This window comes from Scheffersomyces spartinae (genome assembly GCF_019049425.1).
Source record: "Scheffersomyces spartinae strain ARV_011 chromosome Unknown scaffold_26, whole genome shotgun sequence".
Taxonomy (NCBI): Eukaryota; Fungi; Ascomycota; class Pichiomycetes; order Serinales; family Debaryomycetaceae; genus Lizanozyma; species Lizanozyma spartinae.
The window spans coordinates 79,071-105,302 of record NW_025065073.1 but is presented as its reverse complement, the minus strand read 5'-3'; the positions used below and the strand labels follow the sequence as shown (position 1 = coordinate 105,302).

At 38.5% G+C, this 26,232-nt stretch overlaps 13 protein-coding genes across 13 annotated transcripts; 6 read left to right on the top strand and 7 right to left on the bottom strand.

Annotated features, from left to right (window-relative positions):
- Window positions 1-31: 31 nt before the first annotated feature.
- SPF1 (ion-transporting P-type ATPase) lies at window positions 32-3,670 on the top strand (the record flags this gene model as incomplete). Its single annotated transcript, XM_043193741.1, has 1 exon — window positions 32-3,670. One exon carries the CDS (start codon window positions 32-34, stop codon window positions 3,668-3,670), a length of 3,639 nt encoding a protein of 1,212 aa, XP_043047160.1.
- A 319-nt stretch (window positions 3,671-3,989) lies between these two features.
- On the top strand, window positions 3,990-4,262 carry KQ657_003002 (uncharacterized protein; the record flags this gene model as incomplete). The annotated part of the gene is made up of 2 exons (XM_043193740.1): window positions 3,990-3,993; window positions 4,021-4,262. The coding sequence occupies 2 exons, from the start codon at window positions 3,990-3,992 to the stop codon at window positions 4,260-4,262; spliced, it is 246 nt and encodes an 81-aa protein (XP_043047159.1).
- A 291-nt stretch (window positions 4,263-4,553) lies between these two features.
- On the top strand, window positions 4,554-5,699 carry KQ657_003001 (uncharacterized protein; the record flags this gene model as incomplete). Its single annotated transcript, XM_043193739.1, has 3 exons — window positions 4,554-4,557; window positions 4,884-4,891; window positions 5,208-5,699. 3 exons carry the CDS (start codon window positions 4,554-4,556, stop codon window positions 5,697-5,699), a joined length of 504 nt encoding a protein of 167 aa, XP_043047158.1.
- A 25-nt stretch (window positions 5,700-5,724) lies between these two features.
- Window positions 5,725-7,479, bottom strand: MED17 (Med17p; the record flags this gene model as incomplete). Its single annotated transcript, XM_043193738.1, has 1 exon — window positions 5,725-7,479. One exon carries the CDS (start codon window positions 7,477-7,479, stop codon window positions 5,725-5,727), a length of 1,755 nt encoding a protein of 584 aa, XP_043047157.1.
- Window positions 7,480-7,741: 262 nt separating this feature from the next.
- RPS22 (40S ribosomal protein uS8) lies at window positions 7,742-8,436 on the bottom strand (the record flags this gene model as incomplete). Its single annotated transcript, XM_043193737.1, has 2 exons — window positions 7,742-8,001; window positions 8,304-8,436. The coding sequence occupies 2 exons, from the start codon at window positions 8,434-8,436 to the stop codon at window positions 7,742-7,744; spliced, it is 393 nt and encodes a 130-aa protein (XP_043047156.1).
- Window positions 8,437-9,085: 649 nt separating this feature from the next.
- KQ657_002998 (uncharacterized protein) lies at window positions 9,086-12,644 on the top strand (the record flags this gene model as incomplete). Its single annotated transcript, XM_043193736.1, has 2 exons — window positions 9,086-12,525; window positions 12,626-12,644. 2 exons carry the CDS (start codon window positions 9,086-9,088, stop codon window positions 12,642-12,644), a joined length of 3,459 nt encoding a protein of 1,152 aa, XP_043047155.1.
- Window positions 12,645-12,697: 53 nt separating this feature from the next.
- HFL1 (DNA polymerase epsilon noncatalytic subunit) lies at window positions 12,698-13,384 on the bottom strand (the record flags this gene model as incomplete). Its single annotated transcript, XM_043193735.1, has 1 exon — window positions 12,698-13,384. The coding sequence occupies one exon, from the start codon at window positions 13,382-13,384 to the stop codon at window positions 12,698-12,700; it is 687 nt and encodes a 228-aa protein (XP_043047154.1).
- Window positions 13,385-13,659: 275 nt separating this feature from the next.
- Window positions 13,660-14,139, bottom strand: MRPL27 (mitochondrial 54S ribosomal protein mL41; the record flags this gene model as incomplete). Its single annotated transcript, XM_043193734.1, has 1 exon — window positions 13,660-14,139. One exon carries the CDS (start codon window positions 14,137-14,139, stop codon window positions 13,660-13,662), a length of 480 nt encoding a protein of 159 aa, XP_043047153.1.
- Window positions 14,140-14,650: 511 nt separating this feature from the next.
- DAO1 (Dao1p) lies at window positions 14,651-15,688 on the bottom strand (the record flags this gene model as incomplete). Its single annotated transcript, XM_043193733.1, has 1 exon — window positions 14,651-15,688. One exon carries the CDS (start codon window positions 15,686-15,688, stop codon window positions 14,651-14,653), a length of 1,038 nt encoding a protein of 345 aa, XP_043047152.1.
- Window positions 15,689-16,558: 870 nt separating this feature from the next.
- Window positions 16,559-17,935, top strand: MET4 (Met4p; the record flags this gene model as incomplete). Its single annotated transcript, XM_043193732.1, has 1 exon — window positions 16,559-17,935. The coding sequence occupies one exon, from the start codon at window positions 16,559-16,561 to the stop codon at window positions 17,933-17,935; it is 1,377 nt and encodes a 458-aa protein (XP_043047151.1).
- Window positions 17,936-19,390: 1,455 nt separating this feature from the next.
- Window positions 19,391-20,278, bottom strand: RGS2 (GTPase-activating protein; the record flags this gene model as incomplete). Its single annotated transcript, XM_043193731.1, has 1 exon — window positions 19,391-20,278. One exon carries the CDS (start codon window positions 20,276-20,278, stop codon window positions 19,391-19,393), a length of 888 nt encoding a protein of 295 aa, XP_043047150.1.
- A 4,007-nt stretch (window positions 20,279-24,285) lies between these two features.
- Window positions 24,286-25,023, bottom strand: VID27 (Vid27p; the record flags this gene model as incomplete). Its single annotated transcript, XM_043193730.1, has 1 exon — window positions 24,286-25,023. One exon carries the CDS (start codon window positions 25,021-25,023, stop codon window positions 24,286-24,288), a length of 738 nt encoding a protein of 245 aa, XP_043047149.1.
- Window positions 25,024-25,597: 574 nt separating this feature from the next.
- On the top strand, window positions 25,598-26,221 carry RRG9 (uncharacterized protein; the record flags this gene model as incomplete). The annotated part of the gene is made up of 1 exon (XM_043193729.1): window positions 25,598-26,221. The coding sequence occupies one exon, from the start codon at window positions 25,598-25,600 to the stop codon at window positions 26,219-26,221; it is 624 nt and encodes a 207-aa protein (XP_043047148.1).
- Window positions 26,222-26,232: the final 11 nt, after the last annotated feature.

The window sequence follows — 26,232 nt, the reverse complement described above, 5'->3', positions numbered from 1 at the left end:
CGCCACTCGTCTTCTTTCTTCAATCAATATCATGTCTGGATTAGTAAGCAATGCGGCCATCCAAGATGCTCAGCTCTTGGTGCCCAAGCTGATTCTTCTCCGTCCGTATGTGTTGCCATTTACGGTGATCTACCCCGTGTTCTTCCAGGTTTATACCAATCATTATGACACGTATATTAAGGGTAGAGAATGGACGTTTGTGTATTTGATCACGCTTGTGTCGCTCAATGCGTTGTTCTGGTTGATGCCCCATTGGAATCTCGGTGTTAGGGCCAAGTTCAACTATACCAAGGTGTCGTCAATTGATGACGCCACTCATATCCAAATCACCCCTGCCCCCAATAACGGTGTGGGTGATATATGTCAGATCAACAGAGAAACGTTCCACGATGGCGAACAACAGACTTCGTTCTTGTACCAAAAGAGAAGACACTTGTTCCATAAGTCCACCGGTAAGTTTGCTCCTCCTGAGTTTTTGTTTGACGAGTTGCCTCCATTGGAAGTGTACCAGAACCATAAGGGGTTGACTGGAGATTTGGAGAAAATGAAGCGGAATTACGGTTTGAATAAGTTTGATATTCCAATCCCTACGTTTTTGGATTTGTTTAAGGAGCATGCCGTGGCTCCATTTTTTGTGTTCCAAGTGTTTTGTGTGGCTCTTTGGTGTATGGACGAACAATGGTATTACTCTTTATTCTCTTTATTCATGTTGGTAGCGTTTGAAATGACTACGGTGTTCCAAAGAAGAGTCACCATGTCTGAATTCCAAAGTATGGGGATCAAGCCTTACCCCATTTATGTTTATAGAGATGATTCTTGGATTGAAATCCAATCCACAGAATTGTTACCTGGTGATCTTGTGTCCATAACAAGAACTGCAGAAGGTAGTGCTCTCCCATGTGACTTGTTATTGGTTGATGGCTCAGCCATTGTTAATGAAGCCATGTTATCAGGCGAATCCACTCCATTATTAAAGGAATCAATTAGATTAAGAACTCCTTCAGATAATTTGCAACCAGAAGGTTTAGATAAAAATTCCATCTTACATGGTGGTACTACCGCTTTACAAGTCACTGCTCCAAAGAATAATGAAGTTCCTTTGGCTCCTGATAACGGTGCACTTGCCGTGGTATCCAAAACCGGGTTTGAAACTTCTCAAGGGTCTCTTGTTAGAATGATGATCTTTTCAAGTGAAAGAGTATCTGCTGGTAATAAAGAAGCTCTTTTGTTTATTTTGTTTTTGTTGAACTTTGCTATTGCTGCTTCGTGGTATGTTTGGGTTGAAGGTACAAGAATGGGTAGAGTTCAATCTAAATTGATTTTGGATTGTATTATTGTTATCACGTCGGTTGTTCCTCCTGAATTACCAATGGAATTGACTATGGCTGTTAACAATTCTTTGGCTGCGTTACAAAAGTTTTATGTTTATTGTACTGAACCTTTTAGAATCCCATTGGCTGGTAGAATCGATGTTTGTTGTTTCGATAAAACTGGTACTTTGACAGCTGAAGACTTGGTTTTTGAAGGGTTAGCAGGGTTTAAACCTGATGATATCCATCATTTGTATAAGGCTAACGAAGCTCCAGAAATTACATCTTTTGTATTAGGGGCCGGTCATGCCTTGGTTAAATTGGATGATGGTGAAGTTGTTGGTGATCCAATGGAACAAGCTACTTTACAAGCTACTCATTGGGAAGTCGGAGCTAATGATACTGTTCTGAGAACTTCACCTGAAGGCAAATCCCAAAAGATCAAAATTTCAAGACGTTTCCAATTCTCTTCTGCCTTAAAAAGATCTGCAACCATTTCTACCATTAATACTTTACCCAACAAACACTTTGTTGCAGTTAAAGGTGCTCCTGAAACTATCCGTAACTTTTTGATTGATGCTCCTGAGACTTATGAAGATATTTATAAGTCTTTCACAAGATCTGGTTCTCGTGTTTTAGCTTTAGCTTACAAACATTTGGAATCCAACGTCAATGTGATCAAAATTGATCGTAAAGATGTGGAATCTAATTTGAAATTTGCTGGGTTCATTATTTTCCATTGTCCATTAAAAGATGATGCCATTGAAACCATTGAAATGTTGAACAATTCTTCTCATAGATGTGTGATGATTACTGGTGATAATCCATTAACTGCTTGTCACGTTGCTAAGGACGTAAAGATTACCGAAAAGGAAGTTTTGATTTTAGATGCTCCTGAAGTCCACCATAATGTGAGTTCCGAGGAGAATTTGGTCTGGAGAAATGTTATGGAAACTACTATTATCCCATTTAAATCATCTGACAAGATTAACTCGGATTTGTTTGATAAATATGACATTTGTATCACTGGTTATGCCTTGAATTATTTGAGTGAACATGAACAAATTTTAGAATTGTTGAAACATACTTGGGTTTATGCCAGAGTTTCACCAAGTCAAAAGGAATTCATTTTGAACTCTTTGAAAGATGCTGGTTATAGTACTTTAATGTGTGGTGATGGTACCAATGATGTTGGAGCTTTGAAACAAGCCCATATTGGTGTTGCACTTTTAAATGGTACTGAAGAAGGTTTACAGAAAATTGCTGATCAACGTAGAATGGAAACTTTACAAAAGGTTTATGAAAAGCAAGCTCAAATTATGTTGAGATGGAACCAACCAGCTCCTCCAATTCCACCTGCTATTGCACATTTATACCCTCCTGGACCTGCTAACCCTAAGTATTTAGAAGCCATGGAAAAGAGGGGTATTGAAATCACCAAGGAAATGAAGGATGCCGTTAAGATTGCTTCTGCTAACCCACAAGTATTCAACTTCAAGGAACAAAACTCGGCCGACAAACCAGGTATAACTGATGCTATTTTGGGTGCTATGGATCAGGCAGAAGGTGAAGATGAAGCACCAGTTTTGAAATTGGGTGATGCTTCTGTTGCTGCTCCATTTACTTCTAAATTGGCCAACGTTAGTGCTGTCACTCATATTGTTCGTCAAGGAAGATGTGCATTGGTTTCCACCATTCAAATGTACAAGATTTTGGCGTTGAACTGTTTGATTTCTGCTTATTCTCTTTCAGTCTTGTATTTGGCAGGGATGAAATTTGGCGATTTCCAAGCCACTGTTTCAGGTGTTCTTTTATCTGTTTGTTTTATTTCTATTTCCAGAGGTAAACCCTTGGAAAAGTTATCGAAACAAAGACCTCAAGCTGGTATTTTCAATTGGTATATTATGGGATCTATTTTAGGACAATTTGCTATTCATATCACCACATTGATTTATATCACCCGAGAAATCTACATTTTGGAACCCCAAGAACCAAAAGTTGATTTGGAAAAGGAATTTTCACCTTCGTTATTGAACACTGCCATGTTTTTGCTTTCTTTAGCTCAACAAACCTCAACTTTTGCAGTCAACTACCAAGGGGAACCCTTTAGACAAAGTATCAAAGACAATAAGGGAATGTATTATGGTTTACTTGGTGTTGGAGCTTTAGCCTTACTGGGAGCCACTGAATTCTTCCCTGAATGGAATGACTTGATGAAGTTTGTCCCCATGACTGAGGTGTTCAAGTTCAAATTGACATCGACCATTTTGTTTGATTTCATTGGCTCTTGGGCAGTTGAACTTGTGTTCAAGCATTTTTTCCTGAACTCTGACGCAGCAGACATTGCTGTTAGAGAATAAAATTGGTGATAATTAATACAACAAAGGAATGCTATAGATGATGATGATGCTGATGATGTTTTTATTACCTTATTACTTAACCTATACCTTTTTCCCGATGAGTTGAAGATCATGGTCTCTTTGAAGCTTGTTGATGCTAACCATGAGTGTTTCATGATACTTGACGACATTAATTGACGGCAATCGATTTGAGAGCTCCACTATTGAATTTTGAATCACTGTCGTGTCTGATTTGAACTTGAAACTGTCGTTAATTGTGTTGACTAATTTGATCATCAGATGATTGGTGGATGAACCTAATTGATAAAGAATATTATAAATGGGTATGAGTTTACTTTCAATGGTATCAGTTTCCGTTGGTTCCGGATCCTTTACCGCTAATTTGGAGAGTCTTTCCTTTTCTTTTATTCTTTCCAAGACAGTTGAAGATGATGATGACTTGGTTGGCGATGTTAACTTGAATTTAGTTGATGTCGGTTTAATGATTTTATTACTTTTGAATCCCGACACCCGAACACCAACTGAAGAAGAAGAAGAAGGAGAAGAAAAAGAAGTTGGTGCTCGGGTCGGTAACTTTAAAGCATCGGGATGAGTGTCTATCCATTGGTTAATCTTAGTAGTAAATAGAATCTTTCTTTCACTGAACTGTTTTGTAGGAAGTCCAATTGTGGCAACTGACGCCGAGGAAACATTTCCAAACACATAAAGTTCGCTATCAAATCCCAAGATGGTTTCTAGTCTCGCTAAGTCTACCCGGATTTGGCATAGCTTGGTTGCTTGTTGGAGCACGGACATTAGCAGTGGATCTTTGGTATGAGACGCGTAATGGAGATGGAGGACATTTTCAATCGCTCCAAAAATCGTACAGACGCGTTCAAATGCAATGGGTTGGATTTTTCTATGTGGTTTGATCTGGACGCTCCTCATAAAGAAGACGATGAAGTTTATGAAGAAGTAACTAGTGATGAGTAACCATATTTCATGCTGAAGTTCTGGTTTTTGTTATAGAACTTTTCAGACACAAAATCAGAATTATATGCATGATACACGTAACGGATAAACTTGAATGCAAATCTTTGATGTATACGAGTTTATAAATACGAATACACATTATACATAAATACGAATCAATGGTACATATATAGGAATATAGTATACATATATACGAATACACAAGTCATTATGGTCATTTAAATTTATGAAATTTTTGTAGTGACGTTCGTAAGGTCTGCTTTGTTCAGACATGATTTCTATAAATATCCACAAGCCAGGAAAAATTCTATATTATCACAATCTTTCTAATGTTACTGTCCATTCAACTTTCGGTAATTATCGACAGACATAAAACGACATTTTTTGCAACTTATTTTGATGCATGTAATTTCATATCATCTAGCATATTAGTTTTTAACTCCGCCCAGCGCTACCACAAAGTTAGCGAAACCCGACAAAAACTGAAAAATCATAGACTTGCCATAAACCCTTGATTCATTCCCCATTCTATTCTCTTCAACTAACAAAAAGCATACCCATGCAGTTTCTTACAGCGAAGACTTTGCTTTATTTCCGCGTCATCTTATTGACTGTCGGATGCTTCCTTTTGGTAACTGACCCCGAGTACTTGAGCAATGCCGGCTTTGTAATGCTCTTGGGACAAGCGATGGAAGTAACATATGCTCCATTAGAAAGCTCCAATGCCATAATAGGACTCTTGGTGTTGTTTTTGGGGATTAATGCCTTGACGGACGTGATCCCCTTGCTTGCTGATAACTTGGAGTTCTTTGAGACCATCGTCCCCACGAGATTGACGGTGTATTTTGCGGTTGCTGCCTATTCTTATATTGGCAACAGTCAGTACTTTAGTACCAGTTTGGTGTTTGTGTATTGTTTCTTGGAAGTGTGGATCAACTTCTTGATCTTCAACAACTTGCGGGACGAGAAGTATGTTCGACTCAAGAAGTTTGTGGAGGAGAATGTTGACAAGATCATGGAGGTAGAAGGTGAAAAGGTAGTCGTCGTTGAAGACTAAAAATAACTGTTGAGGACTATTATTTTTAGCCAACAAAATCAAGTATAGACCATTGTAACGACTCCTTGACATCTTCAAAACTGTTGACTGTAAGTTGCAAGCAATTAGTGCCTTCAAAATCTTGGTTCAAATCAGATTCACTGGAATATTTGACGATTGTAAGGTTAATCACATAGGGAACAAATATTTCATTGGTAGTTAATTCTGTATGGATCTTCATCCATTTCTCTTGTTTATTCTTTAAGGTCATGACGATTTCTGAAACCGGTTTCTGAATGGACCGTTGGAAAATATTTCCCGTAAATGTTTTCAAGTTTGTTAATTTGTCAAGCTTGAGGGTGGCTTCAAGTAGTTGGTCTTTAAATTCCAATAATAATTCGTCCAACATTTTCTTGATGACCGTAATATAAATCTCATGTCGGATGTTGCCTAAAAGTGGCCGGAGGATCAATGGATGTGAATTCTGTTGTTTCCATTTGGTGAACAGAGTTGGCATCTTTTGTTTCAAGCTCAAATTATATTTATAGAAGCAACATAGCATCGTTTTCAAATAGTTAAGTATCGATTCACATTTCTCGTTATGCATCGATGAATAGGAATTGATATTCTGATACAAATCAATATCGTCCATATTATTGTAGTATTCATCAAACGGTACGGCTTCTATCTCTATGATTTCATCTTTGATCTCAAAAATAATCTTATTGGAGATGATCGAAACATTATAGTTGATCAAGGTCTTTGCTTCTCTGGTTAAAAAGTAGAACAAGTCCTCTTCAAAGAGGAAATATCGAGCCTTCTCCAAATCGTTGACTACTTGGAATCGACTACTATTGAAAGTCTTTTTAAAGCTGGAGATCCCTGTAACCATAAACTCTTCGTCTATCTTATTGAGAATCTTCACTTGAATGTACTTGTACGTCTTGTTAGCCACCCGAAAGTTCAGTAACGATGCTACAGGCGTAAAGGTTACATGTCCAGTGGTCTCATCACTTCTCAAGATCGCAAGCCCTTTATCATGGTAGATGGAACCAGCATCTCCATATCCAAATTTCACACCAATGGTCTTCCCGTGTTTGAATAACACTTCATCATCAGCAAGGACCACGTTGATCATCTTCCAATAGTGTTCTTCCTTCTCAACTTGTTGCTTTAACTTAACACTGGCTTCCTTAAACAATTTGGTGATCTTAATAACGGCTTCATACTTCCAACCTTGCCCTACTTTGGAAGTATTACCATCTTTATTACCATCATTTCCACTGGCTCCCTCCTCCTTCGTCAATTTGTCACTACTGAGTGACCCCAAGGGGATATTCTTGAGCAAATGAGGGGACATCGTAGACTTACCTATGTTCTGCTTCACAGAGGCTATGAGCAAGGAAACAAAATCCAAAGATAACGACGTCTCGTTCAATGCAAGTGCAACGTTCTTGGCCAAATCGGCTCGGTTCTTATTAAACGTGTCTATTTTAGTGGCAGTACTGCCATTGGAACCCCCTATGTCAATGTTATCTCCGCCGACAATGTCTGAGTTACAGACGAGAGAGTCACCCGGTACAACAATCGGGATGCCATCTGACATCTGCGAAGAAGCTTCGGCGGCTGCTTTGATCTCGTCCAAGAGCGACTCCTCGGTGACATCAATAAACAGCTTCCGTTCAAGAAGGATCCGAGGTATCAATTCCTCGATCGTGAGCTTGTCTTCGTCAAGAAGAAACGCGTCACGTGTGTCGTCGCCGTATATTTCCAGATCGAGACTGAGTCGTATCTTATTCATGGTGGATCAAAGATGGAAGGAAGGAAGGAAGTGGTGATGTTTATTTTGGTGGTGTAGACGTTTTTCTGTGTATAAGTAAATTTTTGGCAAAAATAACGGAGGTGGGAATCGAACCCACGCGAGGTCATCGTGGCACAGCGGTCAGAACTTCAGAAAGTATATGAACTGATAAGATTGTTACTGATATTACATTAAAATAGGTTAATAAACTTGTAACTTAATAATTTCTCTTTAAACCTATATTACATATATATTCTATCCACTAGTAAACAAAACCCAAGATTTTACCAGAAACATGCTTTCTTCTGGCTTCTTCATGGTCCATGATACCAGCAGAAGTGGTCAAGATAACATAACCAAATTGTCTAGCTGGTAACAAGTTGTCAGTCCATCTTTCAATGTCACCAATCTTGACATTAAATCTTGGAGAAATAACTCCACACTTGTTCAATCTACCGTTCAATTGAACAACAATCTTTCCTGATCTGTGATCATCGATGTATTCAAATTCTCCAATGTAACCTGAGAAATGTTAGTATTAAATCACAACAGTTTATAATATAATTTGATCAGCTTCTTGTTTAAAGAGTAATAGTGGGGTTTATAATGGAATGGAAAAGTAAACGACCATGAAGGTGATATCAAAATAGCAAACATCGTCGTGTAAGAAGCATTTCCACATGGTTGTTCTTCCGAATACTTAAAAGACAGAAAGGGACTGAAGACCGTTCAAACCATCCAGTTATCAATTCGGTGTGTGGGGAGGTTATAAGATTCAACTTGAAGACTGACCAAACAATTATTATAACAATATTAATACATACCATGCTTTTGCATAACAGATAAGAACTTGATGATAACCTTGGAAGAAGGTCTAATCAAAACTTGTCTCTTACCGGTCTTTTCGGCGTTGTTGATGGCATTCAAAGCATCAGCTAAAACAGAAGATCTAGTCATATTAAAAGAATTTCAAAATTAACTAAATAACTTGTTAGTACCAAAACATGTATATTGAATGAATACATGTAGATAGTATCCACACATATTACATCCATATATACAAGCCACATGAGTGTCCATAGTTCAAAGAACAGGATTCATGAGCCATATCCATACAAAAGGGTATAAGGAGTCTCAACAACTACTACTTCCCTATGTTGAAAAAGAAGCACATGCTTGCTGTTGAACAGATCATCACCACTGTTATAAGATGGTGCTAGGGTGTTACCAACTTCAACCGTGTCTAATGTCTTTGAGAGCTCCATATTCCTTTGTATTAAATGACGAAGAACCTTCTGGAAAAGGGGAAAAAGGAATATCCTCAATGCTCAGCCTGTAGTACTAATTCTTCAATACATACATTTGCCAAACGGTTGTCAAATTTGCTGAAGGAAAGAAGAGGAAACAGAGAAGAGATTAATTTTAGTGGGTGATTCAAGTGAAAAATTTTCCTCCTACAAATATATTGACGTAACACACGACTTTCACTAGAGAGCTACCAATAATCATGTACACGACTTTGGTGATCTTTCTAGTACAAAGTGCTTGGTCTGTAAAGTACTAACTACAGTATGTTTGTTATTCAGAGTTAAGCACTGGTTATTTAATGGATCGACAGAGAGAGCTATCGCTGGAGCTATTCACTCGCGTTAAGCCACTATGCGTCGAGCTATCAAAGGAAACATTGGGCCCCGGAACCATCAACTTAGATCACACCGGTAGGTTGTTGCAAAAGCTAAGCAACGAACTTAAGGTTCATTACGATGAGTATAATCAAAAGGGGTACTTGCTATCGGACAAGCTAGCCGATTATATTTTCATGCCGCTAAGCGGGTTACTTAAACGAGACTCCTTGGTTAAGGGTGATAGCAATACTACTAAAGGTGATGGTGATAATGATGATGGGGATTCAGTGGCAATAATAGGCCTGATACTTTTCATTATAGGTTTCTTATTAGATCACTGTTGGCGATATTCCCCAGATAACGACACCAGTAGTCTACAGGACCAATTGTTCCCTCTTGTGTTGTATTTGGTTGAACAGAAGCAGAAGCGACCTGTTGACTTTGATTTCACAGTCAACGGAGTCTACTGTGTAGGGACACTACTTGATATTCTTCCTGGTGACTACTTCACTACTGGTAATCAGAAAAGATTGGCATTACTTGGAAATACCATAAGTTATCTCTTGGATACGTTGACCAACCTGACATCGCCAGTGACTCAAGAAGAGTTACAACTCGTAGAGGATATCTTGAAGATCGTCCAAAGGTTGTTTGCGTGGAAGCTTAATGCCGATCAATTGTCGATGGTTCTTCCCGGAACGGTTTCCAAATTAGTTAACTTTGTCATTGATTCCAAGAGCGTCCATTTTACAGTGATAATCTCCATTATTAAGGTGTTGAAGGAGTTAATAGTGAAGGTTTTCACTATAACGAACATACAAGTGGATATTGAACGTAAACCCGAGTCACTTAACGATTTATGGAATACATATGTGAAAAAAGAAGACACTACGGCATCAGAATCTGCTTCTGACTCATTTTTAATAACGCATATTGTCAGCAACGAAGGGCCTCGTACGGACAAGTGGTTAAGAGCAACGTCTCAACAACTTAAATTGACTCTAGTGGCTTTCTTCAAGCATTTGATCATGTCTTCCACCAATAAACGGAGATTAGAAACAAAACCTCAAGTAGTGGAAGAGATCATCTCGTTTATCGAGTCAATAGTGGCTAATTGTTTCCTCAGTTTATTCAATGAGATTTATCCGCTTTTGATCGACATTGCTTCTTTGACTCTTGACACCACACACTTTGCCAACGAACAACAAGAGAGAAGCCGATATAGGGAGTATTCCGAGCTCTTTATTCAGCCACAGAATTGGCAATACAACCAAGTGATATTTGATTTACTTGAGTTGAAATTAAAGGACATGATATCATCCAAATTATCCAGTGTTTTACTTCTGGCAGACGACGACAGAGTCAAGGGCTTTTTCATAGGCTTGAAGTTTCAATTATTCCTTTTCCAAACAGTAAATAAGACACTACTAGAGCTTAGTTCCGAGTCAGTGGTAACAGAAATGGTATGTGATATTGTTCAGTTATTGCAACTGAATGTTGTTGAGTGTGTTGCAACTGCCGCAACCCCAACAATACAATCTAAAGATCTTCTTCAATCATTGAACAGTTCTGCTGCTTCATCTTCTTCCAATAAGCTTGATAATATTGAACTTCCTTCTTATGTCAATGCCAATAAGTTGGTCAAAGTCGATACCAAGAAGAATCTGAAACAAATGTCTAAACTGGAATATGTTTCCAATTTGATGATTCTCTCCAAGCAATGGGAGAACGACGACATGCTATCGTTGAAAGAAGACGGAAAACTGGACGTTAACAAGATCTTTGACAAATGGTTCAGTGTCTCTACGGAGAATAACATTGAATCATTTTTAAGGTTTGTTTCAAGTATGATTGGTGATGTTAAATCATTAGATCTACTTGAATCATTGGGTGAACCCCAGTACGATACCATGAACAATACCGTGTCACTTTGGATAGCAAATACTTTCTTGAGTTCCTTACCAGACAATAGTAGTAATTATATGGTGGATGACTTCCTTTACTTTGATGATGATGAAGATGAAATTGAAGTTAAACAACCAGTATCGACTGCACAGCCCGATGATCATAGACTTAACTTTTCCTATTTTGTCATGTACAGATCTCAAGAACTCATAGATAAAGTCAGTGATCTCATTCGAATGCCAGAATCAGTCGGTTGGTCCGGTGCCGGTAGTGAATACCACAAGTTGGAAATGAGTTATGCCACGGCCATTTCATCCATTGGTATCTTATCGAAACAGATTCCTCATGAAGATTTCCAAACAGACTTTCTTATCAACTATTTATATCCGTTATTAGAGGCCCTTACGTTCCAACAGAACCCATTGATTCAAACTCATGCGGCGTCCTCTGTGGCCCAGATCATCAACACCCATTACGAGGGCTCCTTCAGGAAGATGATAGAAGCAAACCAGAACTACATCATTGATGCCATTAACTTAAGATTAACTGTAACCAGTGAATTGGCTCCTTCACTACCTGGGATCTTATTGATAATGATGAAGATCTGTGGATTACAGTTGTTCGCTAAGAACCAGTTGGTGGACGTATTATCCCAGATGTTTGTGTTGATTGATAATTACCATGGCTACTCGTTCTTGGTGGAGGGGTTTTTTGTGGTATTCCATGAGTTGGTTGCACAGATTTCAGGAGAGTATATGAAGAAGCAGCAGACTTTTCAGATACAAGGAAGTAAAAAGGACGAGAACAGCTCCAGATATAAACCTTGGGGTATGACTACCATCAACCAATTGGTTCAATTGCTAGATGATTCACAGAAATTAGTTGATCCGTTTGAACAAGACGTTGACTTGGACAAAGAGTATTTTAAACGGAAACCTGACACTCCTTTTGATGAACAGGTGGCGGATTCTGACGATGAAATCGATTCTGATGATGAAAATGATCAAGGTGAAGCTTCTGATTCTAACGAGTGGTCATGTTCCATACCTAAGAACATTTATATGACCATTCAACGGATATTCACCTACGGTTTAAGGCTTTTGAACCATGAGTCGACGTCTCTTAAAGTCCAAATCTTAAAGACATTATCAGAATGTTATCCTATTTTATGCGAAAACTATTCACTAGTTCTTCCGATTATTGCTGACTACTGGAGCAACTTACTTGTGCTAATAGCAGGCAGCACTACACTCTCTGAATTCCAGGAGAACCAATGGGAACAAGTGTCGTATGAGACAGTGATGTTGATTATCCCAGCATTGGAATTTGTTATACATATTATAAATCACGATAAGCATGAAGGCTTTTTATCCGGAAGGTTTCTCGAGTCCTGGTCTTTCATTTCCAGCCATTCCCCAGTGTTCAAGAAGGAAAAGTCTAAAATTGGAAAGCCTAACCAATCAACAGCCGTTACTTCTATTCAAATGGACCCTAGGATGCGTTTCCTTTATCGGAAGTATTTTCTAACCGGGTTGATAGTGTATGAGGGTCGTATACCTGATTTGAAGGTGATTGAAATCTTAATGAGAATACAACAACTAGGAGGGATTCCACAGGAGATGGACCAATTGTTAACTCGAGACATTAGAAATGCCATGTGGGTAATAACCAGCAGCAGCAGCACCAGCTTAATCTGAAGACATAAGATCATGAAGAACAGCTTTACGAAGTGGAAGAGTCTGTTGACCCTTTGGAAGTGCAGCAACTTTGGAAACGGGCGACGACGCATCACCAGAGCCGGCACCAGCACCGGCACCGATTCCATTCGGCTCTTGAACGGTTTCTTCAGGATAAAACCGCTCTTTATCTTTCTTATTCAAGTGGATTTTCTTCTGGGTGATCAAGTCACTTATGGGTTGAGCTTTAGGCACCGTATCGCCTAAAAAGTTGAGTGATTCGTTGGTTGACGTGGCAGTACTGACATCTTTATAAAGTAACTTCTTTCTCTTGTCCAACTTGGCATAAACACTGGCTTGTTCTGTCAAGTATTGGATGAAGAGTTCAGTCGCTAAGCCTGTGGCATATACTGCCGAATTGGAGCTTGAAATGTATTCGGTATCCAAACGGAAAATCCGCTTAATCTTGGATAACGGCAACGATAATAACGCTGACCCTTCCTCCTCGACCTCAGTGTCAACATCAATCAATTCAATGCCTTCAGCGACATCAAACAGTTTGACAGCAACTTCATCAGATACTTCCTGGTTGACTTCTTCCGACAATTTGACTTCTGACTGTCTGACTTCTTCGTGATCGTCCACTTCCATTGACTCGGGGTCGACTCCTATGATTTCCACTTCAGGTGTTTCCAGCATAATGAACTACTGAAGATATGGGCAATTGAGTTTGGTGATGAAATCAAGATCGATTTTGACTACGCGACTCGTACTGCACATAACCCATCGACTAGCTTAGTACTAATGTCAGCCAGAGTTAACGGGCTATACTAATAGTATGAAGAGTGAACTGTCTGCTTCCATTGCACTAAACCAAGTACGAACACTTGCTGCTGTCTTCTACAACTATAAGACATTAAACTGCGACATTAATAGTCCTCATTCCAGTGATTTATTACTATATACATGATAATCTACTGCTCAGCTTCCTTCTTCACAACTTCAGGATTGATATACTCCTCAAGATACCCATTCAGTGCTGCATCCACCAGATCATAGTTCTCGCCATATTCTATGAAATCAACAATCTTTTGCCATGTCAAATCTGCTGATTTGAATCCATCGTCATATCCAACAAATTGTTGACGTACTTGAGGAACAAATGGTGAGACCAAGGGCTTTAAATTGGTTTGACCCAAGTCCAGTGGTACAACATACGTCCTTACTTTGGACCAGTTAACAACATATTTACCATTGCTGTTCAATTTCCCGTACCCAGAAGACCCTGTACCCTTATAATAATGCTTGTTACCTTGCTTGGTAGTCAATGGGTGTCTTTTAGACCCAGTCTTCATATACCCGTACCATAATTGGCCGTCTTTGAATGTTTGCCAGGGCCTTCTCAACAGAACTGCAGACGACTTATGGAAACTACGAACGACTGATGCTTGCATTATGTATGTATCAATATGTATACAGTGATCAATGTACTTAGTTACATTACATTTACTAAAGTTTAAAATTTTTTGAAAATCATTTAAAAGTAGTGCACAAGACAAATATAAATCACGTGATCAACGAATCACGTGGAAAGTCACGTGTAAATTGAAATTTAGCAACATAAACATTTGAAAATATTGTACCCCTGGAATTCCATATCTTTGTATAAAACCACACTTTACCCTACACTTTTCTTCTTCTTACTCATTTAGTTTTTCTAGTCACAATGACTGAAATCCCCCAAACACCACAAAACACCGGTTTCTGCAACCCACAACACGGCTATGCCGACATTGAAATTAAAACCATAAACTACTCAGGCAATCCAACTCCCTTCCCCAGAGAACAAGGGAAGATCAACGATTTTATACTGAGCCACACAGATTCTGCACACCAAAAGAAATACGCCAAAAGTCTTTTCAGCTTTCTCGTCAAAACTCTTTGCAAATAAAGTGAAGGACGGCACTATAACTTTGGACTGGCTAATTTGCTTGCTACGATTCTGCTGACAATCTCTATAGCTCCATAACTTGATTGGTACCCAGCACCACCAAAGCCATAGCAATGGATTAACCAAGGACGAGTAGAGTCCAGTTCAATTCTGTATCCGTTCTCTCTAAAGGGACGGAACCCAATGTTAACCTTTACGATGTCAATTGATGGTGAGTTTCTCTTGAATCTCGAATCAATGAGCTCTGGGGCACATTTTATTGCTCTTTGAATAATTCTTTTGGTTAATTCTGGGTCTTCTTGTGTTGACTCACAATCCCTCTTAAAACACCCACCAATAATGGTACCGCCCTCCTTTCGAGGCATTATATATAGGAGTTCGTCTGGATATTCTGGTCCAAATGTTTCGATGGAGTATTCCCTTTTCACATTGTTACGTACCAAAAGAGTTTGCCCTCTAACAGGATATAGGCTCAGTGAATCATTCAACCCTTGCAACTTCAGTGCAAGCAATCCTGTACAGTTTATGACCAAATTAGTACTCTTATTGTTGTCATAAGCATCGTTGATATGGTGAATTTTTATCCGTTTGAATGTGTTGCCCAATTCAAGGTTCCGTTGAAGCAAATATGACAAATAAATTGGGACAGAAATGACTATGCCTTTAAACTCATAGCCAAACTTACAATATGGTGGAAGTTTGCCTTTATTGTTATCATCATACATTTTAAAGTCATCAACCTCATTGATAAACCATGGAAGCAGGTCTGTATACTGTTCAGACTTTATGGTATGAACTCCTGCTCTTGGTTCAATATCGGCCAACTCAAGGAACTTACGATAACCCACCATATCTATCTGCTGCACAAGCTTATCATTTTGGTCCGCAAAGGAGTGCCAATCTGCACCAGCAAATGGCGAGGTATAATCTGTGGAGATATCACCCGGTAAATGAGCTGCCCATATGGTGATGTTAAGTTCAGGATGTGCAAGTTTTAATTGGAGTCCAGCGGTTAGACCAATCACACCAGCTCCTACGATTGTAATGGACATCGTGGGTGACTATGGAGAAAGGAATAGATTCGCTTTTTAATTTTAAGATCTTATCATATGAGGTTGATCCTAATTTGGATAATTTAACCGACAGGATTTGATTGATTGGAATGTTGAGGATCGAATCGGAACGGGGATACTTAGGTCGCACGTGACTAGATGAACGTTATTTAGATAGATTGGGTGATAAAATTAGTATTAATCGTGGAGTTTTATTTTATCTATGCAGAACATGCACGCCAGTATGTGACACTAAATAATTCTTTTAGCTTTTATAATAGATTTGATATATATTAATTATGTTTATGCAAGTGCCTTGAAACGTACTGTACTGCACTGCAGCACACAATAATAATAATAATAATAATAATATATGTACATATTCGTAAAATTACATACTGCATATTATTCCAACTTTTTTGGTAGCACACAACGGGAATGCCGCATTTCACGTGACATTTAATCATTTTATGCATACCTTTTGAGGTAGCGCCGACAGGGAAACAAGTAACAGACTCCGAGCAGAACACCCTCTATGAGAGTTAGAATGTATTACACAACTAATTAGTTTAGCTTGATAGTCATGTGCACAGGAAATTAGTTAGTAGTAACAGAAATTGTAGGACGAAACCATAACAGTGCCACATAAAGTTTCACGACACGCAACCACAGTTTGGGCGTACAAGTCAGCTGCCATCTTATCATTAGGAACCACAGTATAAGGTGTCAATTGTGACAAGTATATTAGTCAAGCTATACCCTTTTTGATCTACACAGTAAGCACTGAGATTGAAGAAGGCTCAGTATAAGGATATTTTACACGTCATATTTATAGCATTAACGTTACGTTTATGGAAAAGAACGACTATAATGAACGGAGACACCAAACATTCTTCACTGAATAATGATCTCACCACGGCAACAAGTTCTGCCTTATTAGAGCAGTTGGTATATATTGATAATTTTATGAATAACCTGTCTGCGGGTACAGACAATGTGACTCCCAATATGGATATAGATGGTCAACTATCTGTGGACTTGGCCGCGTTTGCTGATGATTCCTTCATCTTTCCTGATGAAGACAAGAAACACGATGGTAACAATGATGATGAGGATCATCACTTCAACCCTCTACCCTTTGGCAATGATGTATTTGTTTCGCCCAAACAACATATGGATATGATGGAAGCCACCAATGAGGACGAAAGCAACAACAACAACAACAACAATAATAATAATAATAATAATAATAATAATTTTATCATCAGCAACTCCATAATCAATCCTATTGGTGGCGCTGATGATACTCATAATAATAATATCAACAGCAATAACAATAATGCATCAACTACGGAGTTTAATAATGAGGCTCCAAAGCTGTCTCTAGATTACCTTATACCTGATCTTAATAAGCTACCAAAGTTCCCGGTGCCCCCAGGAGCAAAGAGCTCATTAGTTCAAGTGGGTCTTACCACTAACCAGATCGAGCTTTTGAGTGCGTTAATTGCCCAACACCAATCAACTATTTCTAAACAGCCGCAAACGCAACTGCAACTGCAACTGCAACTGCAACTGCAAGTACAACTGCAACAGCAAATACAACTGCAAGTTCAACAGCAAATACAACTGCAAGTTCAGCTGCAACATCGACAACAACATGTTCGTCAACATAATCATATCCCAGGATTGGATTTGTCTTTAAACATCTCTAATTCAGCTACTCCTTCCTTAATGACCACTGACCCAAAAGGTTCGTCTGTGTGGTCATATTCTTCAAATAGCTCTGCTAAACAGCCTTTTGCTATATTGCCGTCACTGAATTTGAAAATGGATCCAACTGATGTAAGTTTCAATGCCCCAGAACCTACTCGTCCCCAGTTGCAATCACCATCATCGTCAGTTTCCATAGCCCCATCCATAAGTAGGAAACATCTGCATACAGCTTCTGCGTCTCTGCTTGAGAATCTACCACTTTCAACGGGTCAGTCAGACTTGTCTTCTGAGTTTGACAAGCGAAGACGGAACACAGCGGCTCTGGCACGGTTCAGAGTTAAGAAGAAGTTAAAGGAAAAGCAAATGGAGAATAAGATCCATCAATTGACAGAATTTATCGATAATTTGGAAAACAAGATTCTGCATTTGGAAACCGAAAATAAAGTTTTACGGACTTTGATTCTAGAGAAGGGAGAACAACGTAATGATGATGAGTTGAAGTTACTTAAAGAACGGGCTACAAATAACGATTAATTCATCAATAGATTGTGCATGTATAGGGAAGAATGCAAAAACTAGGGGTATCACCTTCCATTCATTACATAGTATAGGTTTAATTTACACAGCAGGGCTCTTTATTCGGAAGAATAGTTGATACGATTTCGTATATTTAATGTAGTATCTAACGTGCTTGACGCGTGTGTGACAGCAAACCGTTATTTTGTTTAGTTCACACATATTACAATAGACACCCATTAATCTTAATGAATTATCATATTGTACACATTGAAGTTTCCAAAATCAACCGAGTTACTTTCATACTAACTTAATGTAAACATATCAGAGCATACGGAACTTAAGCAATACATTAAGCAGTACGGAATTGAACGCGTAGCAACAACCGTTTTCGTAAACTAATTTCTTAAGGGAGGCTTAACAAAAGTGAACTCCGATATTTCAACGTTGTACTCCGAGACAAAGTATGGCATCGTACAATAAGACTGAGAAAATAACAATGATGCATAAGCACTTACGCAATATGGAGAACTTGAATCACATAAATGAACTGAAGCAATAAGTGGACTACGGGGTATATGTAGATACAAATATAACTAGGTGGATATTAGGGATTATCCTTAAATAATAACATGGAGTATGGATAATTGTGATTAAAATAATGCCCAGCACTGTTTAACTGCTCAACTAGTAGAGCAGTAACGGAATATTTAAACAATGGGAGTTGATATAAGATGGGCCGGTTCAGGTTTCGATGAGACACCTTTTACCTGAAAATAATGAAACTTAAGCTCTTGTTTTAACATATAGCAGAATAGGCTTTTTTGAAACATCCACAAATTAAAGTTGAATTACGTAGGGCTGAGGTCGACTCCGTAGAAATGTTATAGCTCATCGTTGAGAATCTTTGACAGTTCAGATTTAGGAGAATATATGGGGTGCATTGTATTACGTAATGGGGCTTTAAAAATCACTTCTAGTGCATTGGTATGAGCTTTGACTCGGGATATGATACAAAATAATGAACTAAGACCATGGATCTAGAACTTGGTTCAACAGGTAATAATAGCTTTTATTTTTGTTAGTGGTACCATTTCTGTGCCAAGGACTTTATGAGAGTCGAGTCGGACCATTTCGCATACAGGATGGCGTCAATCAACTTACTAGTATATTGTGTTTGATTTATTACTTTTGTAGCAGTTTATAATTATAGGCATTAAAGCTTTCAAAATGTTCAGTTACATGGTCCAGCAGATTTGCAGCAGCATCGCTAGCATCGCCGTATCTTGATTTTACACATCTACCCGTATATCGCACAGTACATTGCATTACAGAGCGTTTAATGCATACACAAATCACTAAAAATATAATATACTCTATTAATCGTACAATGTACGTTCTATAAAACCTAAACCTGCTATATCCCAAACAATTATATCAAATAAATAAAATGATTCAAGTTTTGAACTAGACTTAGTAGTCATTGGAGAAACGTCTCAACTTGAACTTCTTTACAGCCTTTTTCCAAGAAGTTAACTCTCCTGCTTTCAAGTTTTCCATTATGCTTCCCAACAGAGATCCACGGGAACTTGCAGGAGTGTCCTCAGATCCACTTCCAAAGGGGGTACTCGAAGGAGTTGTAGCGCCTCCATAAGGTGACAGGGTAGGCCCACCATTGACAAGGTGATGTGTTGGGCCAGGAGTAGATGCACTTCTGGGGGCAACATGAGGAGGGTTTGCATCCAGTTCTGATGCATAGTGAGTAATATGGACACTATGGGATTCCGACAACAAGGGGATATCTGGAAATGTATGCCATTGACTATTTAAAACTGGCCTTGGGACTGGCGCTAACGGTACATCTGGCGCCACGTAATCTGAAGATCTGCGATGTATAGGAGAACCAATAGTATCTGCTGGTGGAGGTGAAGAAATACTGGTACTTGTATAAGGGTAACCCATTTGACGTTTCGTGACTCTAACGAAATCATTATAGGAATCTAAAAGGATATCATACACCGCCATCTTGACCAAATGCAAATCATCATCATGAGGAATTTGATGAGGCTCGAACCGATTCCGAACTTCACATGGGATGTTCACTTCTCGAGTCAGATCAACAGCAATAAAATTGTTGTAGATTAAACGCCAAACTCCTATATCTGATCGGGAATGAATACAGAAACGTACTAATGCAACGATAAACTCAAAGTTTTCAAGCGCATGACAACCACTAAGGTATTCAACAAATCTTGAACGGGAAAATGCAGGTGGTAAGGGTGTGGAAAGATCATTGGCTATAAGCGTATCTAGTGATGGTGGGGAAGGATTATCTTCAGGTTCTAGAGAACACTTGAGCATGACATGAGCGGAATTAAATGTATTCTAAAAAGATCAAAACTGAAATATTGGTGCAAGTGATCCACTTGAACTTTTACTAGGATATATGGCTACTATTGAAAGGGATCGTAGTAGTATAAGTGGCTATTAGTTATGGTATATGAATTTTTTTCGTCTAATAATGGTGAAGGTTATGGGGTAAAATACTAGAATGTGGTTGTGGCGAAAGCCCGAAAATGGGTTTTAGTCTTGTTATATAATGTATGACATGAGGGAACGATCTTCGTTCTCGTAAAATCGTGTTCATAAAATGCACCTCAATGCCAACCTTAACAGTATTGTAAAACAATAAGACTACAGGACAGGACAGGACGATTGAGTGTGTACATAAAAAATAATCCCTAATAATGTTTATCACACCAAACGCTTTACAGGGTCTTCTATGAAGTGATTCTCTTTAAAACCTACTTGACTCAAGTTGGTTGGTGCTTATATCATTAGATACCCTGACTTTTTTAAAAGGAATGATGCAAGATGGTTTCTCTTGGTATGAAAATTTGTATTTATTTATTGTGAGGACGCAGTTTCCCCCCAACGTGTAAAGGTACGCATAACCGTTGAATAACTTTTCAAACTCAATTTTTAAATAGTACTACTTTTTGAACTGCATATACTTCCATCACATACAAAAATTACATTGTTTGGGCCTATTGTTCCAATGTACACTCTACCGTTGGATTGTTAAGTGAAGCTTGCATTTCGAATTAGCATGATCATCGCCACGAACCGAAACTGTTCATAGATAGCCTAAGCCACCATTTTGCTGACACAAATTTTGAAATAATTATTCGTAATAACTCTCTACTTGTCATACACAACCCAAGTAACTCGTAGTCATGTGATAATGGAGAAATGACCTAATAGAACAACTTATTGGTTTTTTATATAGTATGTATGTAAGCGGGTCATGCTTGCTTTCTTCACTTATTTCCGTGTGCCGGATTAATTGCCCCCTATCATAAATCTATTACATTCCATACATGCTGTTCCTACTACCAGAGGGTTACCGTTTGTGTCCATTTTTGACCGCTTATCTGTTATCTCTACCTTAGTTTAGTTTTGTCATAACGCAGCTGCCTTCAAAAACACCATGACACCCAATGAAAAATAACTTCCCTTCCATTGCGTCATTCCAGTATTGACTTGCATTTCCTCACAAGGTGATTAATTTCTCTCCAGGCCTGAAAAGCTAGAACATCTTTACCCCTTCTTGTAGAGAATATACCTCAAACTTAATACAGTACAAGTACACGTTGACTTTCTGGTACTTACTAATTTGTACCCTATGTACGCACCAATATATTATTTGTGGTTATTTGTGCAGTGTAGTTTTATTTTTATTTTCGTACATGCAATTTAACGTTAGTTAGTGTGGATGCGCGTATGCTTGATGCGGGCAATCTTCATGTAGAAGTCTTGTTTATTATTTGTCAACTTAAGCGTACACATTCATCACCACAACCCTTTGTTCCCCACACATTCGCGCTGGTAATGCTTTCCTAGCAGGTGGGGAAAAAGTAGTTGTGACATTCTCGAAATTTATTAAATGTCTTGGAGGGGAAGAAAACTTAAAGTTGATGCAGTGCACTTACACAAAATAGGCAAGTGATACGATGTACTTTGATGAAAGGACTGCATTGCTGAAATGCTAGCACTATGGGGAGGAGACCACAATAAAAGTAAAATGTCTGTCTTGGCTAGGCTGCATTAACCGGTGGAGCTCTACATCATAGATATCCAGGGATATTTTTGATTATTCAGCATTGAAAAAGGTGCGCTCCCGTTTTTGTTCTTTCTCATAACATATGCACCTGGTAGCAAGCGGTGACAGAAAAGTGGGACAATAATTGTAAATCTAAAATAGAATTGACATATGCATTGCATGAAATGCAGTACATACATTTACAAATTTACACCCTTTGGTATCGAAATCATCAAGAAACCACCACTACAAAGCACCTGATAGAGTAATGTGAAATTAATGGGTAAATCGAATTGCACCTGATAACGGATCAACTAACCAACGAGGTACCGACCGCAATTACACAAATGCAAAAATAGATCTCACAAAACTGATATCAAAAAAGCTGTACAAGAAAACTTTTGACACTTGCTAACCTAAAAACGTCTCAATTGGAAACGTACTCCAGAAGGTTATAGACTTTCTTGACGACGCTAAAGAATAAAATTGGCATCAACGTCTTTGATTTAACGGTTCAAAAGACAATTAAATTTCAAGAAAAAATTGAAGACCCCTTTAAAGCACAGCCGAGTCGGATGCTTAGAAGCGTTAATAACACGAAGGTACCACTAAAATACTTACATACACTTGCATACAAGATTGCAATAATTGCGCTGAAGTGAGAATAATACGAATAAGCGAAGGTGTGTCAACACAACTCGTACTTTTCTCCTATTTCCATAGTAAGAGGATCAGGTTACAACTGCCGACATGAGTTATATACTGTGCCAAGTTAGATTGTATGTACACGGAACCTAAGCCTTAACCAACTGGAACTACAATGTTCAATTACTAAGGTGGAGACAAGCTTAATCCGTGGAATTACAATTCCCAATCGGGAAATTTTTATGGTAAGAGTATAAACTACCCAATCTTAGAAGTGCACTTCACTGTTCACAACCTCCTTGCCAACTTTATATTTGTGATTCCAAAACATGAAACTTCTACCACGGAGGAGTACTACATAGATACCGAGTGCATTTTAGGGAAAAGTAATATATTAAACTATGTGGCTGGCAAAGTGTTGATCCATCATCCATCAACACAAGAGATAACTTTTTAATACGGAGAAATTGCGTAGGCATGTATTAGAATGAATTCTTTCGACGTATATAAATTGTGTTATAGCCGTACAACAATACAAGTATATCCCTATCAACCTGATGTCATCATATTATGACCCGTTCAAGAAGACTCAATCTTCTTAGCGTTCACAGTGAGAAACTGATACGCTATAATCAATACCACCGACACAAACCCAAGGCCCAATGCAAGACTGTTCAATTGGTTATCTGTAATCATCCTGTACCTGTACTTTTCCAGATCTTGTTTCCTTTAGAGTAACATAGTGTTAGGTTTAGTTTTAGGTGTCAAGATAAATTTCAACGACAACCATAAAGATCGCGAATATTGCCTAATATATTACGTAAGCAAGAGAAGGAAAAGCTCCATCTTCTTCAAAGTGGTAGCAACTGATGGTAAAGTGTCATTACTGTTAATAAGTTCTTTATCAATGGTCTTTGCGTCTTTTGAAAGGTATCTCTATAACAAGTTAATAACGTCTCCTGCGTTTCATCGATGGGTGCGACGTATTCATGCTCGGATAAATGGAATACCTCTACATCATGTTGATCCGACCCAAAAACCTCCATTAACCCATATTTCCATAGAGAATTACCTGCCTACTCTAAACCATAAAATGAAAGCATTTAGAATAATATGGTGGGATGAAATGAAGAGGGCGTTTAGAATATGGTAATGGTATTTGTTTAATTATCTATTTATTCAGTTTAATTTTACGCTGCTTGTTGTTTTATCATGTATATATATAAAACTTGTTCTATCTAATTAAACAGACGGCTCAGCATTATAGCTTACAAAGCTAAATGCGCACCAGTGTTGGGGATATGTCGAGCGTGTTTCGCTAAAATATTTAATGATAGCATGGATAACGTTCCCAATAAATGAATAGCTGCAGTCCAGCTATCGCTTCAGGACCAGTCTTCAGACCCGCTTCTAGCCTAGAAAGTACTTATCTGTACTTATTATTTAAGGAAACCGAAATGTAAGTCCTTGGCACATTCTGTTTACATTGATTCCCAAGCAAACTCAGCACTAAGATGCTCAAAATGGATACCAAAAAAGTTCTCGCTGACTATCATCATCATCGTTATTATCTTCCTGCGTGGGTGCTGTGTTGATGTGACAATTTCGTTTATATCCAAGCTTAGTCGTCCTCGTCGTCATCTTCATCGTCATCATAATCTTCGTCATCTTCATAGTCATCGTCGTCAGAAAACACTTTTGAAGGTTTTTTAGGAGAGTTCTTCTCAACAGCATCAAGATCACTCATATCTTTCTTCAACTTATCCAAGTTAAGTAAGTCTTTTGGGGACAAAATAAATTCCTGCAACTGATTCAAATCTTCAATACCCATAGAGCTTTCGTTATACTTCAGCTCATAAACACACTTATATAAACTTAATAGGAAACTATCAATGTCACTATATTTGATTTCTTCATCAATAACAAACTCAAATCTATCACCAAAATCCCCATTCAAATCGTTCCAACTGATAGCCTTAGTACCATCTTCATTGGTAAAACTGTATATCTGTAGGTCTTCCGATATAGTGAAGCTCCATTCATCATTATGACCATTTGCGATACGATTAGCAGAGTCACCATTACCTCTTCCTAGATCAGAGTCCGATTCCTCCTCATCCGAATCATATTCTGATCCATTGGCATCTAGCTCTCCTTCCTGATACATACGACTCACCATCAACGTATAATAGTAAGGAGTATTGGTTTGACGAATAGTAGCGCAGGCATCACTATATAAACATTCCCTGGCCCCTTTAGGAGAGTTCGGAGACCGGGTTAAATAAAGCCGGCCCGAAGGAAGCGTCGACAATTCGTCAGACTTCTCAGAAGCAAAAAATGCTTTCTTAAGAAAATTCATATGTAACAACGGTTAAAATGTGAGGAGAATGTGTGGCGTATCATTGGACTTTGTTGGTGTTGGTTGAGTTTAAGGTTGACAGGTTTCGATGTTGATGTCGAAGCTGTAACGGGACACGACCTTAGAGGGCGTTGAAACCACCCCTTAAGATATTCAACATAAATATGGTATCATAAGGGATATATATGCGTACTTACATATTTGAGCTAGATAAAAGGAAGTGTACAGTTATTTAGAATATCATTAAAGTAGAGCATCTGGTCTTCATGCGTGGTAGGATGCCACACAGAGATATGCAGTGGAATCGTCTTCCTCGTATTTGCCGTCTAAAAAAACTTAGTATAACACAGTCAATTCTATGTCATCTAACCATAACCCCTATTTCTTTCTACTCAAACTTTTCTTATACCATTGTAAGTATAAAACAGCCTTATATTAAAAGAAGCTTGGGACCTAGTAGACTTATTCATTCCTGTATATTACAACTCTCCACAGATGAATTTCCATATATAAAATTTCGAGATGCTCATCACCCTTTTGTCTTTTGAATTAATCACACAGCAGAACGTATCCCATGCTACAACGAATAGGACAAGTCGTGCAGGCACGATTCAAGTCCACGAAGAGTTGGAAACCGCTTTCAGCGGAAGAATATAAAAAGTTATTGGCAGAATCAGACGATACCCGAGAACAAAGATTACCCCAATGGCAGAAACGGGATATTGCCCATAAGCACAGATATGGTGAATGGAAGCCTACAAAGAAGCTCAGTCGACAGCAGATGGCCGATATTAGAAGTTTAAAAGAGGATCATCCTCTGTTAAAGACCGTGCAACTTGCTAACCATTATAATGTTAGTCCTGAAGCAGTTCGCAGAATTCTTCGAAGTAAATGGGTTCCAAATGATGCTGAAGAGACCAAGATTGCAGAGCGAGCAACAAAAAGAAAGTTGGGAGCAGTTGAACTGAGACAGAAACTGGTGGAACATATAGAAGATGAGATTCAGAAACTACATCGAAACAAGAGTGTTGATGTTGATTCTGTGCGAATAGCTTCTCAACACGATAGTAGAAGAACCAGAAAAAACAACTCGTTCAATAGAAATCGTGATCGTGATTTACTGCCACATCCACAACAACATAGGAACCGTCGTAGACCCCCTTCAGTTGTTCACAACCTTGAGGACCTTATAGATTAGCTTGTACATAA